The sequence below is a fragment of the Polyodon spathula genome, chromosome 1 (assembly GCF_017654505.1).
Source record: "Polyodon spathula isolate WHYD16114869_AA chromosome 1, ASM1765450v1, whole genome shotgun sequence".
Taxonomy (NCBI): Eukaryota; Metazoa; Chordata; class Actinopteri; order Acipenseriformes; family Polyodontidae; genus Polyodon; species Polyodon spathula.
In genome coordinates this window covers 48,047,651-48,063,039 of record NC_054534.1, presented here as the reverse complement: position 1 = coordinate 48,063,039, position 15,389 = coordinate 48,047,651, and the positions used below count along the sequence as shown (strand labels likewise).

At 40.9% G+C, this 15,389-nt stretch overlaps 1 protein-coding gene across 1 annotated transcript; it reads left to right on the top strand.

The window, feature by feature from the left end:
- The first annotated feature begins 12,297 nt into the window (after nucleotides 1-12,297).
- tomm5 (translocase of outer mitochondrial membrane 5 homolog (yeast)) lies at nucleotides 12,298-14,219 on the top strand. The gene is made up of 2 exons (XM_041256908.1): nucleotides 12,298-12,514; nucleotides 13,664-14,219. Exons 1-2 carry the CDS (start codon nucleotides 12,394-12,396, stop codon nucleotides 13,696-13,698), a joined length of 156 nt encoding a protein of 51 aa, XP_041112842.1. The 5' UTR covers nucleotides 12,298-12,393; the 3' UTR covers nucleotides 13,699-14,219.
- Nucleotides 14,220-15,389: the final 1,170 nt, after the last annotated feature.

The window sequence follows — 15,389 nt, the reverse complement described above, 5'->3', positions numbered from 1 at the left end:
ATCGGCAGGGACTGGGGCACTTGTCAGGATCGAAGGGAAAATGAATGGAGCAAAGTACAGAGAAGTCCTTGAGGAAAACTTGCTGCCCTTTGCAAGAGCGCTGAAACTTGGACTGAAGTTCACCTTTCAGCATGACAACGACGCAAAGCACACAGCCAAAGCTACATTGGTGTGGCTAAGGAACAAAAAGGTAAATGTCCTTGAGTGGCCCAGTCAGAACCCCAACCTAAATCAAATCGAACATTTGTGGCATTTCTTGAGGATAGCTGTCCATCAGCGCTCCCTAAGGAACTTGACAGAGTTTGAACAGTTTAGTAAAGAAGAATGGTCAAATATTGCCAAATCTAGGGTGCAAAGTTGGTAGAGACCTATCCCAACAGACTCACTGTAATTGCTGACAAAGGTGGGGGGGGGAGTCTTATCCAATTCTGACCTTTCAGTTTTGTATTTTTAATATATCATTTTTTTCTCAATAAAAACTTTTTTCCCCTTAACAGTGTGGAGTGTGGTGTGTAGATAAGTAGAAAAAATCCTCCTTTAAATGTTTGAAACTCTGAGGCACTGATACAATAAAATGTGAAAAAAGTTCAAGGCGGTGTGAATTTCTATAGGCACTGTATATACTACTTTAGAAAATAACATCTTGCATGTCTCTGACAGTGCTGTCTTACCCGATCACAATGTTCAAATTTCTTGTTTTTTACTTGTTGGTGAAGCATTTCCACTGAAAAACTACTTAATGAAGCCATACCCCAGAACAAATCGTGCAAAGATTATTAAATTATAGACTCCCGAGCCCGAAGAGTGGTGGAGAATGCATTTTGAATTCCTGTGCAGGGGTTCCATGTCTTCAAGAGACCAATGCTTCTTCCTGCTGAGAAAGCAAAGACCGTCATAAAAGCAACAAAAAGGTAGGGGCGTGGATCAGAAAACCAGTCACTATCTAGTGTGACCATCATTTGCCTCATGCAGCGCGACACATCTTCTTCGCATAGAGTTGATCAAGCTGTTGATTGTGGCCTGTGGAATGTTGTCCCACTCCTTTTCAATGGCTGTGTGAAGTTGCTGGATATTGGCGGGAACTGGAACACACTGTCATACACATCGATCCAGAACATCCCAAACATGCTCAATGGGTGACATGTCTGGTGAGTATGCAGGCCATGGAAGAACTGGGACATTTTCAGCTTCCGGGAATTGTGTACAGACATGGGGTCGTGCATTATCATGCTGAAACATGAGGTGATGGCGGCGGATGAATGGCACGACAATGGGCCTCAGGATCTCGTCACGGTATCTCTGTGCATTCAAATTGCCATCGATAAAATGCAATTGTGTTCGTTGTCCGTAGCCTATGCCTGCCCATACCATAACCCCACCGCCACTATGGGACACTCAGTTCACAACGTTGACATCAGCAAACCACTCGCCCACACAATGCCATACACACTGTCTGCCATCTCCCCGGTACAGTTGAAACCGGGATTCATCGTGAAAAGCACACTTCTCCAGCATGCCAGTGGCCATCAAAGGTGAGCATTTGCCCATTGAAGTCGGTTACAACGCCGAACTGCATTCAGGACAAGACCCTGGTGAGGATGACGAGCACGCAGATGAGCTTCCCTGAGTCGGTTTCTGACAGTTTGTGCAGAAATTCTTCGGTTGTGCAAACCCACTGTTTCATCAGCTGTCCGAGTGGCTGGTCTCAGACGATCCTGCAGGTGAAGAAGCCGGATGTGGAGGTCCTGGGCTGGCATGGTTACACGTGGTCTGCAGTTGTGAGACCAGTTGGACGTACTGCCAAATTCTCTAAAACAACGTTGGAGGCGGCTTATGGTAGAGAAATGAACATTCAATTCTCTGGCAACAGCTCTGGTGGACTTCCTGCAGTTAGCATGCCAATTGCACGCTCCCTCAAAACTTGAGACATCTGTGGCATTGTGTTCGGTGACAAAACTGCACATTTTAGATTGGTCTTTTATTGTCCCCAGCACAAGGTGCACCTGTGTAATGTTCATGCTGTTTAATCAGGTTCTTGATATGCAACACCTGTCAGGTGGATGGATTATCTTGGCAAAGGAGAAATGCTCACTAACAGGGATATAAAAAAATTTGCACAAAATTTGAGAGAAATAAGCTTTTTGTGCATATGGAAAATTTCTGGAATCTTTTATTTCAGCTCATGAAACACTTATTCAGTGTAATTTCTGCAGTTTGAAACAGGTTGACAGCTGGAGAAACTAAACAAAAAAAAAAAAGAAAAAAATTAACATGGCCTCCAAGCCAGTAATCTTTAACACCTGCATGATGTGAGGAATCAGAAAACCCAGCTGATCTAAACCAAGTGTGTGTAAAGTGCCGCACGATCCAGGACTTGTTTCAACAAGAAAGAATGCTAGAAATGGAGCTGCAGGAAATGACAGAGCAACAGGAGTTGCACACCCACAATTCCTGGAAGTTTTCACCCCTAACAGAAAGAAAGCCACCAAGGAGATAGAAGAGGGTTGAAACAGTTGGGTTCAGATAGGCAGAGACCACCAGAAATCAAAATATCAAACTAATTTCATGAGCAGCAGCACCCCAAAATGTAGCCCATTATAACTCATTCAGAACGCATAGGGTCATGTCTTTAGATGCCCCATGTACCCACCTTAGATGCCTTGCTCAATTAATATCGAGGTATCCCTAGATAGGTTAATGTCTTCTCTCTGCAAAAACACTAAATATTTTAGTGAGCAAGCCGTACCCCACAAGTAGTAGCACCCCAAAGTGTAGCCCATTATAACCAATACAGAATGTAGGGGGGCACATTTTTGGATGCCCCATGTACCCACCTTAGACACCTTGCTCACTAAATGTTGAAGTATCCCTAGATAGAGTATCATCTTCTCTCTGTAAAAACACTAAAGATTTCAGTGAGCAAGTCGTACGTCACGAACTGCAGCACTCCAAAGTGTAACCAATAAAAATGCATAGGAATCCCTTTGCTCTTGTTGATAAACAGGGTCCAAAGTATGCCGAACTTGGCTCCTTATTCGCTAGCTTCTTATTCAGTCAGCTTCCTATTCGCATTCCAGCTTCTTATTCATATTCCAGCTTCTTATTCGCATCCCGCAAATGTAATACAAATTGAATAAGTAAATGGGGTATTTCGGGGGTTAAATTGTTTTGGGCCACTGTGACAAAGTAGTGAGTGAACACAGGTGATGCAATGCAGTGCGGAATAAGTAGACAATGATATCCAGCTGCAAAGGTGTTTATTGAATAAATTACAATGTCCAGAGCCTGTAAATAATAAATGATGGAAGTGATACAGCAGCGTTTATCACTTCGTTTGTAATCCTCGGGTTTGACCAAATGTCCAGTCTTTTCCTCACCCACACATAACACAAAACACAAACACAGTTTTAGCAGTGAGTGAATCAAGTGCTCGTGGTGAAAGACAGTTCTCAGTAAAACAAGGAAGTGCTGGTGTCCGGGTTTGTTGCTGGCCAGAGGCTACAGCTCCGGATCGTGTTAGTAATCTTTTTAGAAAACAGACAAACAGACAGTTTTAACGAAACAAACAAATAAACACAGCACTCACATTTCCAGCAATACAGGGTCTCTTTTTAGATCTTTTATAACCATTTATAAAGGAACAGATTACTTTACTACAATCCCTATTTATGCCCTCCCTCATGACCCCTTGGTTAAAGAGCACATCCGCTCCTCCTCCAATCCGCGGATGCCACGCCGTTTCCCATCGAGGTCATTGAGTTCAAGTACATTAGCTCCACCCCTTTTCTAGATGTCCGACGTCCACCTACCCATGGGAATAAATTGTCATGCCATTTAGTCCAGGGTTCCCTTTACACAGACCCTTGCAGGTTGGGGGGGAGATCTAACACCAAGAATCATTCGATCTCTGTCACAACCACTTATTTTAAAGCTGCTTTTCACACACGGGGAACCCCTCTATGTCACCCATGTGTATTTATCCCCGCCCAAAACTAATTTTGATAGAAAAACAGCGGGCAAACATGGCACAGATAGCAAGTTGGCCATCAATGTAAATTGAGCAAGTAACTGGATTAAGCCGCTGCCTTCCTGCCCTTCTGTAACACCCGCTCGGTCAGACGGGTTACAAAACACATATTTTTAATATGTAGTCCGGCTACGCCAGTTCAGTGGGGTAAACACAAAATATTAGATAAATGATTAAGTTCTTTTTATTCGGATGCAAAATTAAAATACGGGAAACAATGTCACCAAAAAAAAAAAAAGACAGTCAAAAGATACATATAAAAGCAATGAGAACTTTTTTTTTTTATTGGACAGCGTGGTTAAAAAGCAACAACAAATTGTTAAAATATACAAGCAGTCAATTACAGACATAATTAAGATTTATCAAAACACCACTGTGCAAACTGCAATATTACACTTTTAAAAGTCCCTGCTGGGACGGTTGCCCTGGAACCACCTTCTAGGGTGCTGCTGCATGGACTGGCCATGGCCTGCGCGCCCTCCACATTGTGGGATAACCCTGCCTCTTGCCTGTGGTGATGCATGTAGGTGACGCCTAAGGTCATCTAGCGGGGCTGTGGGGACTGGCACCGTCCTGGTGACCGTCCGTGTTGGAGGTGTGTGCCAGCGGCTCGCACTACCCAGTACTGTTGCAGGGAGAGGGAGCAACGCGGCCACCTGTCTAGATGCCTCGAGCTCTCTGAGAGACCGCTGCAAGATCTCCTCCGCTGCTGGATCAAAGGTATGGCCTGGTGATATAGGTGCATCCAAAAGCGCAGCCTTATCAATATCAGGCACCTTCACCTACAACAGCTACAGCTGTTTGCAGCGACCACCAGGCCAGCCAGGCTCTGGCCCCGGGCCTGCCCTTGCAGGCCGGAGATCTGAAGCAACGTGTGTGATAACAATTGCAACTCCGTGACCACCAGCTCTGGGAGCAGGGTGTCACGCAAATCCATGTATGCAACCAGCATACTGGATGTGTTCGCCAGACGGGTACTCTGAGCCCCCGCCAGTACACCCTGTGGACATGTGTCTCCGTAATCCTGTATTGCAGGTTCGGGCACATGGGGTCCTTGGGCAGACCTCCCACCAGTGGAGCCTTCACCAAGGCTGCAATCGTGGAGTCTACAGGGAGAAACTCCACCAGGCTTCTTTGCCCCTTCCAGTGAGAACAGTTGAGAACTGTGCCTCAACTGAGTAGGTGCTGTGGCTGGGAAATCCCAAGAGGAGCGCACCTCCTCCACAAAGTCAGGGAAGGCGGGGGAGCCAAGCCTCAGGGCTGAGGCTGAGGAGCCACGTCATGCCATGGGGCAGTACAGCAACTCTCAGTGGCACTGGGGGTGAGGGCAGAGCCACACGCGAGGGCCGCGGCCGGAGCTGTCGGGGCCTGCTGCCTCTTCAAAAGCTCCATGATCCGTGCAATCTGGGCCTTCATATTCATGATGTCTCACGCCTGCCGAGACTTCTTCACCCGTTTCACCGCAGGCGATGGGGAGCGGCTGCGGGTGGACACAGACACCTGCGCAGAAGGAATCCCCCCAGAGGGACTCTGTGACAATGTCGAGAGGCGTGGCTGGGAAGGACTCGCTATGGGGGACAAAGAACGCCCTGTGCAACACTCTCCAGGCGACTGGCAAGCACTCTGGGCTGAAAAGTCGTGCAAATGCTGCAAGAACCTTGTAGGGCTGTCTTCCTGCTGGATGTTAGTCCCATAGGCCTTGCAGGCATGAAACCCAGCCCTGCACGTCATTGCTGAGTTGCACAGCGTGTCCACAGAGGAAGTGCGTAACACAGAGAGCACGTGCAATACTTGCACCGACTACCATAGCACTAACGCACCACATGCACCAAGTACCGTGCAGCGCCAGATACCGTGAGCACCGCGTGCACCGAGCATACCGTGTGCATCAAGCACCGTGTGCACCACATACACCGAACGCCATGCAGCACCGGGTATCGCGTGCACCACATCATGTGTACCTTGTTCACAGAGTGCACTAAGCACAGGCCAACAAGATATATCTCAACTCCACAATGTTGTTGGCCCCAGTGAAGAGTACACGGCTAGTTCAGGCTGTAAGCAGCCGCACTGCAGCTAGTCCTCTGCGCAAGTGTGGGGACGTGCAGAAGAATCAAAACAACAAGGCCCCAACCGGCGGCCCGAAGGCGGCTGGTGGACTAACTCGACAACGGGGACAAGGCAGGCCTAGGACCCATTGGAGTAACAGCGCTCTCCCAAGTGAAAAAGGGTGAAAGTACATACATTCACTCCTTTAAATCAATACTTAACAGGCAGTCAACTCACAGACGACAGGCAGAAAGACAAGCAGCCTGCAAAGCAAGCGAGCAGGTGCTGAAGGTAAAGTATTAGAAAGACAAAAAAGGGCTACAATTTAGGAGCTACTGATTCCGTGAAAAGCGTCAAGCGAACTTTCAGCACGAAGTGCAAGAGAACTAGCAGCAAGCTCAATGCACCGATTTTTAAGTAATAAAAAAGGCTCAATGCAATACAGATGGTTTTACCTTACCAGCTTGAGAAGTGAAAAGAGGTTGATCCTTCCCTGCATAACAGTTTTATACCCTTGGTAGGCGGGACCGAGGAGGTCATCGGGGGAAGTGGGGCCTATCAGCAGCTTTGATAGTAGAGCTCAGTGACACCTACCAATAGGCAGGCATATATCCCATAAAACAATGTTTGGTGGCCATCTTCGAATTGAAAGGGAACTCTCAATTCACTCATGCTCATTGTTTAATTCAAAATTCAAAATTAGAGTTCTGTAAATATGACACATGCTGAAATGGATTAGACATAAGCTGAAATAGATATGACATATGCTGACATGGATAAGATATATGCTGAAATGAATATGCTGAAATGGATATGAATATGACACACGTTGAAATGAGTATATCACCTACTGAAACTTGTGAGTATAACACATACTAAGAAGCACATGACATTGTTGACCAATCATAGCTCGCCCTCAATAGCTGTAATGGCCGGCAGGCTGCAACGACGAAAGCAGTTGAATTTAGTTCTACTTCTAGATTCTATTTAGGAGCTACCTGCCACCAACTCGGGGCTGTGTTGTGGTATCCTGTCGTTGAATGAATAAACAGATGAATGAGATCTTGCTGCGGTCAACTGGCTCTGTTTGTTCCCCTGAAACGCTACAATATAAACATACAGTATATGTACAGTGGTTCTCAAAAGTATTCACCCCCCTTGGACTTTTCCACATTTTGTTGTATCACAACATGGAATCAAAATGGATTTAATTAGAAGTTTTTGCCACTGATCAACACAAAAAAAGTCCATAATGTCAAAGTGAAAAATGAAATCTACAAATTGTTCTAAATTAATTACAAATATAAAACGCAAAATAACTGGTTGCATTAGTATTCACCCCCTTTGCTGTGACACACCTAAATAAGCTCTGGTGCAACCAATTGTCTTTAGAAGTCACATAGTTAGTTGAATGGAGTCCACCTGTGTGCAATTAAGGTGTTTCACATGATTTCACGTTAAATACACCTGTCTCTGGGAGGCCCCACAGTTGGTTAGTACACTTCCTAACAAAAACTACATCATGAAGACAAAGGAACATTCAAAGCAAATCCGGAATAAGGTTTTTCAAAAGCACCAATAAGGGGTAGGATATAAAAACATTTTCAAGGCACTGAATATCCCCCGGAGCACAGTAAAGTCGATTATTAAGAAATGGAGAGAATATGGCACAACTGTGAATCTGTCTAGAACAGGCCGTCCTCAAAATATCCGGGTGAGAAGGGCACTAGTCAGGGAGGCCACCAAGAGGCCTATGGCAACTCTAAAGGAGTTCCAGTCTTCCACGGCTGAGCTGGCAGACACTGTGTATACGGCAACAATAGCCCGGGTGCTTCACAAAACTGGCCTTTATGGGAGAGTGGCAAAAAGAAAGCCATTGTTGAAAGAGACACATCAAATCTCGGTTACAGTTTGCCAGAAGGCATGTGGGAGACTCTGAGACCAAGTGGAAGAAGATTCTATGGTCTGATGTGACCAAAATAGAGCTTTTTGGCCTCAACGCTAAGCGCTTTGTTTGGCGCAAGCCTAACACCACACATCATCCTGAGAACACCGTCCCTACCGGGAAGCATGATGGTGGCAGCATCATGTTATACGGATGTTTCTCTGCGTCAGGGCTTGGAAGGCTTGTGAAGATAGAGGGCAAAATGGATGCAGCAAAATACAGAGAAATCCTGGAGGAAAACCTGTTGAAGTCTGCAAGAGACCTGGGACTTGGGAGAAGATTCATCTTCCAGCAGGACAATGACCCTAAACATACAGCCAAAGCCACATTGGAGTAGCTTAAAAACAAAAGGTCAATGTCCTGGAGTGGCCCAGTCAAAGCCCGGACCTCAATCCAATTGAGAACATGTGGAAAGAGTTGACAATTGCTGTTCAGCAAAGATCCCCAACCAACTAGGAGCTTGAGCAATTTTGCAAAGAAGAATGGGCAAAAATTGCAGTGTCCAGATGTGCAAAGCTAGTAGAGACTTATCCAAATAGACTCATGGCTGCAATTGCTGCCAAAGGTGCCTCTACCAAATATTGACTCAAAGGGGTGAATACTTATGCAATCAATTATTTCTGTTTTGTATTTGTAATTAATTTAGAACAATTTGTAGATTTTATTTTTCACTTTAACATTATATACTTTTTTGTGTTGATCAGTGGCAAAAACCTAATTAAATCAATTTTGATTCCATAACACAATAAAATGTGGAAAAGTCCAAGGGGGTGAATACTTTTGAGAGCCACAGTATACTGTGGTATTTATTTAGTCAGAGAATAGAACACAGAAAACTCTGCGGCAAGCAGTAGTAGTAACACTATTCAAAAGCCATCTGAAAAATCACCAGGCAAGTCTCACTCAGCATGTAATATATTGTATGCAGCAGTTGCATTAACTTATTAAACTAAATAGCTCCTTACAAAACTGACTAGCGAGTGTGCAATATTTAAACTTGACACAACAGATGCATCTCACCACAACCCTCAGATGTCTGAAACATATTTAAAACAAAATTAAAATCTCTCCTGCTTTCTGCTGACACAACCGTTGGGCTTTTAAACAAAGTCGGGTTCGGCATAGAATTCTGCTCGCCCTGGACGGGAAGGACTGCAGCACTGCGCAAACTGACACGGAAGTCGTTTGGTCCACATATCATCTAATCCTGGTTTACAATCTAGGAAATTATTGTCAGCATCGGTTTGAAAACAGCCTCAGAAATTATTCATCAGCATCTCTTGAAAACTGCAAAGCCTGAATAAGATAATCGCTTACAAAAAAAAAAAAAAAAAACACTCGGAAGCCCCCCCCCCCTCGAGTGCCAGTGCAGTGTAGTGTTTGGCTGTTCCTTGAATCCTACCCCAGAAGTGGGAAATCAGTCTGCTTTCAATTCGCAAATGTCATTTCATCTCGAAAAATGTTGCATAAATGGCAATATTCAATGTAATGTTTATGCAAATAAAAAAATTACAAAATATATGTTACAATCAAACAGTCTTCACTTCAGGGGCTATTTTTTCTCAGTGGAAGGATACATAATATATCTCTTATTTTTTTTTCTTTAAAAAAGGCAGCTTGTGTAATTATTTTTTTTTATTTATTTATTTTTTTAACATTTTATAAGCGAAACGCACCCAGGGCGTGCGGTAAGAATTGTCTTACTGCACACCCTGTCGTGGGTTATTTCTTACGTAATCCACAGGCAATAAAAGTACAGCAGAAAACGTTAACTCATTATTAGTAGAATTACATATAATTATTAATAATCAAAAAAAGTATTACTAGTATGTAATAGAAAGTTAATTATTTCATTAATCACCAATTTAATTGTTTCATAGTTATTATTATTTATTGTGTGTGTGTGTGTGTGTGTGTGTGTGTCTATCTATCTATCTATCTATATCTATCTATCTATCTATCTATATGTACACACAGTGCCTTGCAAAAGTATTCAGACCCTTGGCCAATTCTCTCATATTACTGAATTACAAATGGTACATTGAAATTTCGCTCTGTTTGATATTTTATTTTAAAACACTTAAACTCAAAATCAATTATTGTAAGGTGACATTGGTTTTATGTTGGGAAATAATTTTAAGAAAAATAAAAAAAAAACTTAAATATCTTGCTTGCATAAGTATTCAACCCACACACATTAATATTTGGTAGAGCCACCTTTTGCTGCAATAACAGCTTTAAATCTTGTGGGGTAAGTATGTACCGGCTTTGCACACAGTGTCGGAATGATTTTGGCCCATTCTTCTTGGCAGATTTGCTCCAGGTTGTTCGGGTTGGTTGGACAACGTTTGTGGACTGCAATTTTCAAATAGTGCCACAGATTCTCAATGGGATTGAGATCAGGACTTTGACTGGGCCACTGTAGGACATTCACTTTTTTGTTCTTGAGCCACTCCAATGTTGCTTTGGCCTTGTGCTTGGGATCATTGTCCTGCTGAAAGGTAAATTTCCTCCCAAGCTTCAGTTTTTTAGCAGACTGAAGCAGATTCTCTTGCAGTATTTTCCTGTATTTTGCTCCATCCATTCTTCTTTCAATTGTAACAAGACGCCCAGTCCCTGCTGATGAGAAGCATCCCCACAACATGATGCTGCCACCACCATACTTCACTGTAGGGATGGTATGTCTTGAGGCATGGGCAGTGTTAGGTTTGCGCCACACATAGTGCTTTGAGTTTTAGCCAAAAAGCTCTAACTTGGTCTCATCTGACCACAAAACCTTTTCCCACATTGCAGCTGAGTCACTCTCATGCTTTCTGGCAAACTCCAGACGTGCTTTCATGTGGTACTTTTTGAGTAACGGCTTCTTACTTGCTACCCTGACCATTACGGCCAGTGTTTTGCAGAGCTCTTGATATGGTTGACTGGTGCACCATTACTCCACTTCCAGCCATTGAACTCTGTAGCCCTTCAAAGTGATTGTTGGCCTCTGTGGCTTCTCTCACAAGTCTCATTCTTGTTTGAGCGCTGAGTTTGGAGGGACGGCCTTTTCTTGGCAGTGCCTGGGTGATGTGATGCTGCTTCCACTTCCTGATTATTGATCCCACTGTGCTCACTGGGATATCCAAACACTTGAATATTATTTTGTACCCTTTCCCTAATCTATGCATTTGTATTACCTTATCTCTAACTTCTGTAGAATGCGCTTTGGTCTTCATTTTCCTTCAGATTCACAGAACTACCACTGATCCATCAACAGTGGGGTTTTTATCCAGAAAATGGGAAGGAACTTTAATGGTTCAAGGGTGGAGGCCAATGGTAAGGTAGTTATGTCCTCGTTAGGGCAATTTATTTCATCGGTGCAAACTGGGAGCTACCACAGCACAGGGGTTGAATACTTATGCAAGCAAGATATTTCAGTTTTTTATTTTTCTTAAAAATATTTCCAAACATAAAACCAATGTCACCTTACAATAATTGATTTTGAGTTTAAGTGTTTTAAAATAAAATATCAAATAGAACGAAATTTCCATGTACCATTTGTAATTCAGTAATATGATAGAATTGGTCAGGGGTCTGAATACTTTTGTAAGGCACTTGTGTGTGTGTGTGTGTGTGTGTGTGTGTGTATCTATCTATCTATCTATCTATCTATCTATCTATCTATCTATCTATCTATCTATAGATAGATAGATAGATAGATAGATAGATAGATAGATAGACACATACACACACACACACACACACACACAAAGTGCCTTAAAAATATATATATATGTTTCAGATGAGCTGAAGTGTACAAAAAAGTGGATACAAAAAATAATAAAATTAGTTTAATATACAGGATTTAAATTATCATTTCTTTCCGAACGTTTTCTGTAAATAATAATAATAATAATATAATAATAAAATATATAATGTCCTTCCCTCCATAATAAGTATAATTTTACAGGTAATGGAAATCCTAATTACCTTGTATGGATTAAAGAAGACCTTTTCTCATAATAATAATAATAATAATAATAATAATAATAATAATAATAATAATAATATGCTGTTCTGCTTTTTGCTGATTCTTCTTTCTCTTTTAACTGTTATGTGAGATTGGCACCGGAAGTTGTTATTTTTGCTTATTGTTGCTAGTTCACTGCACAAAGGATACGTCACTTTGAATGAAGGAATTAACCACAACAACCGATAGAGGCGCTATTTCTTAGTGCCGCGACTTTTTTCTTTTCCTGACTGTGTGATTTGTCTTTTTTTGCATGCCGTAGTTGGTCTATACAGAAGAGCTAGAAGGTCAGAATTTACTGACGAGAGAGGAGAAGACTGGGAAGGAGAGTGTCAGTAATCGTGCAAGTGAAACAACACCAAAATGTTCAAGATCGAGGGATTGGGGCCAAAGATGGATCCCGAGGAGATGAAGAAAAAAATGAGAGAGGACGTAATTACATCTGTCAGGAACTTTCTGATATATGTGACGTTGCTCAGAGTCAGTGAGTATCACACACCCTACACAAAAATAAGCAGCGTTTATACTAGCGGATATATTTTAATAGTTTTTTTTTTTTTTTTAAATGACTTCATTGTATTAAACACAGCAGCGAGAAATAACAGCTGTAATGTGCGTTTAATTGACGTCACAGTTAAGCGGTAGAGCCTGAAGAGGGCTTTATCGTCTGGTAAGACCCGCCTCGTGTTTTTAAATCAATGTCCCGAGTCGAAGGCGAGCGCATTTATATAACGAGAAGGGCTTTACCAGACGATAAAACCTTCGCAGGATGGTACTAATGCTCTTATAAAATACATACGTACAAAAATTGTTTTCTGTTAGTTTTCTTTCGTAATTTTATGCAGCAATAGTTTGTTGTTAATGATGAATACAAACTTTTTTCCTCATTCTGTGAGTAATGCGGTTTGCCCAGAATTCAATCTCGAAGCCTTCACTCGGGATTCATGATTGATTTGGATTTTGATTAAACATACTTGAAAGGTAACATTCGAGGTCCTTTATCAGAGATATAAACCCTCCTACTGACTGATCAGGATAAAGGAAATTTACGATCCATTTTCTTGTTTAGGTTGGAGTCTGGTAAGGCATGTTTATGCTAGACACTTGGTTTATTCCGTACACAAACCCAAAAGGCAAACATGTTTGAAGATTGTAATATCGGCTATACATTTGGTTTTATACCGTGCATTAGTCTAATGCATCAGTCCCAAAATGGCACTAAAAACAGAACAGAGTCCCTAATCTGGATGCATGTTGATGTGCTTCCCAGTATCCTTTGCCCTCAGTTGTTCAAACTAGGGCGTTTTTTTTTTTTTTTTTTTTTTTTTTTTTTTTTTTTTTTTTTTTTTTTTTTTTTTTCAGTTCGATTGGGGCTTCAAAGTAATTGGGGAAATTCGTGTAATGAATTCATATTATAACAACTACTTTGCAATAAGTGACTTAAATTTGGCCAAAACCGTTAGAAAATTCGACTAATCAGAGTTAGTTTTAACAAGAATTGACTGCGTGTTTGTTTGTTTGTTTGTTTATATATAATATATCTAATGGATGGAGAGAGAGTAGTTTATTGGGATGATTCACATCAATGTGAGATGAGTGGAGCCTGACAATTTAATTGTTTCCTTATTTACAGCTCCGTACCTCCTGCAGAAACTGGACAGCATATAAAGACACACCCCATCTTACCCCTTGAAGTTTAGACAGTTTTGAGAAGTTTGAAGACCAGGTGGTAACGGGAATGTCATGAAGACATCAAAACACAGGAATGCTTAATTGGATGTGTCTGACTGAAAATCATCTTTATTTGAATACACTTTTTTTTTTTTTTTTTTTTTACACTGGAACATTGCTTTTCCCTTGTCACTGTGGTGTTTTATTAAAAAGGTTATTTTTGACTGGATTTTTTTTTTTTTTTTTTTGGAATATTCAATAACACACTGAGTTGTGTGAAACTGGCTTGGAATAATTGAGTGTGTATAGTGCTTTCTCCTTCTAAATGTGTGCTGTAGAGTTGCAAAGACTTGCAAAACAATATCTGATGATGATTGTCATTCAAATCAGTTTTATGTTCCCATATACATCCATAGTGTTCATTTAATTAAATTCCATATATGTTTAATTCCACTGAATGGTCTTACACATTAAACAATACAGACATCCATGTACACTGAAATAAAGTTTTGTTAAGAGTTTTGTGATGTAATATTATTTGACTGTATTTAGCACTTACCGCATCACATAAAGACATTGAAAAGATGGTACCTTTAAACAGACTAATAAGTTGGTTCATGGCCACTTCATTGGGTAAAAGTGTGTTTTCTATTTTTTTTTTTCAGAATATAGTATTCAAATCCTAAACTAGTAATAATATAAATCGCATGAGAAAATAACCATTAACTGTTACAGATTTGTAAAAATTCCACTACATGTTATCCTATGTAAAGATGTCATCCAAACACAACATCTTAACTCAATTAATGTATTTACCTGGAGAAAACTCATTGACAGCATGGCAGAATACTACCATGTTTGAACATACATTTTATTGGCCTTTTGATAAATATTTCATGATGGGAAGTGGCATTTCCAAATCTGGGAGAATTTTTGTTATGACCATCAATGCATTTTCAAGTTGAAAAAAAAAAGTTAAAGAGCAGTGGTGCCCCAAAACAGAAAAACTACAGTGCAAGTAGGCAACCTTCAATATATATATAATTATAGAGGTAACAGACGTTTGAATAATTTTCCCTGCTGTTTACTCCCATTAGCTATAAGGGTATTGCAGGCAGTTTTGAAAGAAACAGGTTAGCAAGTGTAAATGTTATAATATAAATGTGTGTGTATATATATATATATATATATATATATATATATATATATATATATATATATAATATATATATAGATACACATATAAAAGTTTACATTACCGAATGGAAATATTAAAGAACTTTTTAATTTCTTGAAAACAATTATAGGAAAAAACTTTAGTTGCTTTTGTGGACGAGGATAAAAGTTACAAGAAATAGATGTTTACAATTAATCAGCAGGCTATTTTATTTATTTTTTTCCAAAAAATTGCTAATTCAAAAGCATTCATACCTTGACAAGAAAAATGAAAATAATAGCTAGTTGAGGCACCTTTAGCAATAATAACCTATTTTAAACGATTAGGATATTTGTCAATGTGCTTTTGGCATGATTCTTTAGTGATTTCTGACCATTCTTCAGGACTTCTTTTGTGCACAGCCTTCTTCAAAAAATACCAATACCATACCTTAGTCAGATTTAGATCGGGACTAACTAGGCTATTCTAGAACCTTAATTGTATTCTTCTTAACCAGTACATTTAATGTGTG

What these genes read in the sequence shown, in the direction of transcription:
- tomm5 (XM_041256908.1), top strand. Translation starts at nt 12,394, where the DNA reads ATGTTCAAGATCGAGGGATTGGGGCCAAAGATGGATCCCGAGGAGATG. An exon ending in TGTGACGTTGCTCAGAGTCA is followed by an intron (nt 12,515 to 13,663) that starts GTGAGTATCACA and finishes CCTTATTTACAG; the next exon opens with CTCCGTACCTCCTGCAGAAA.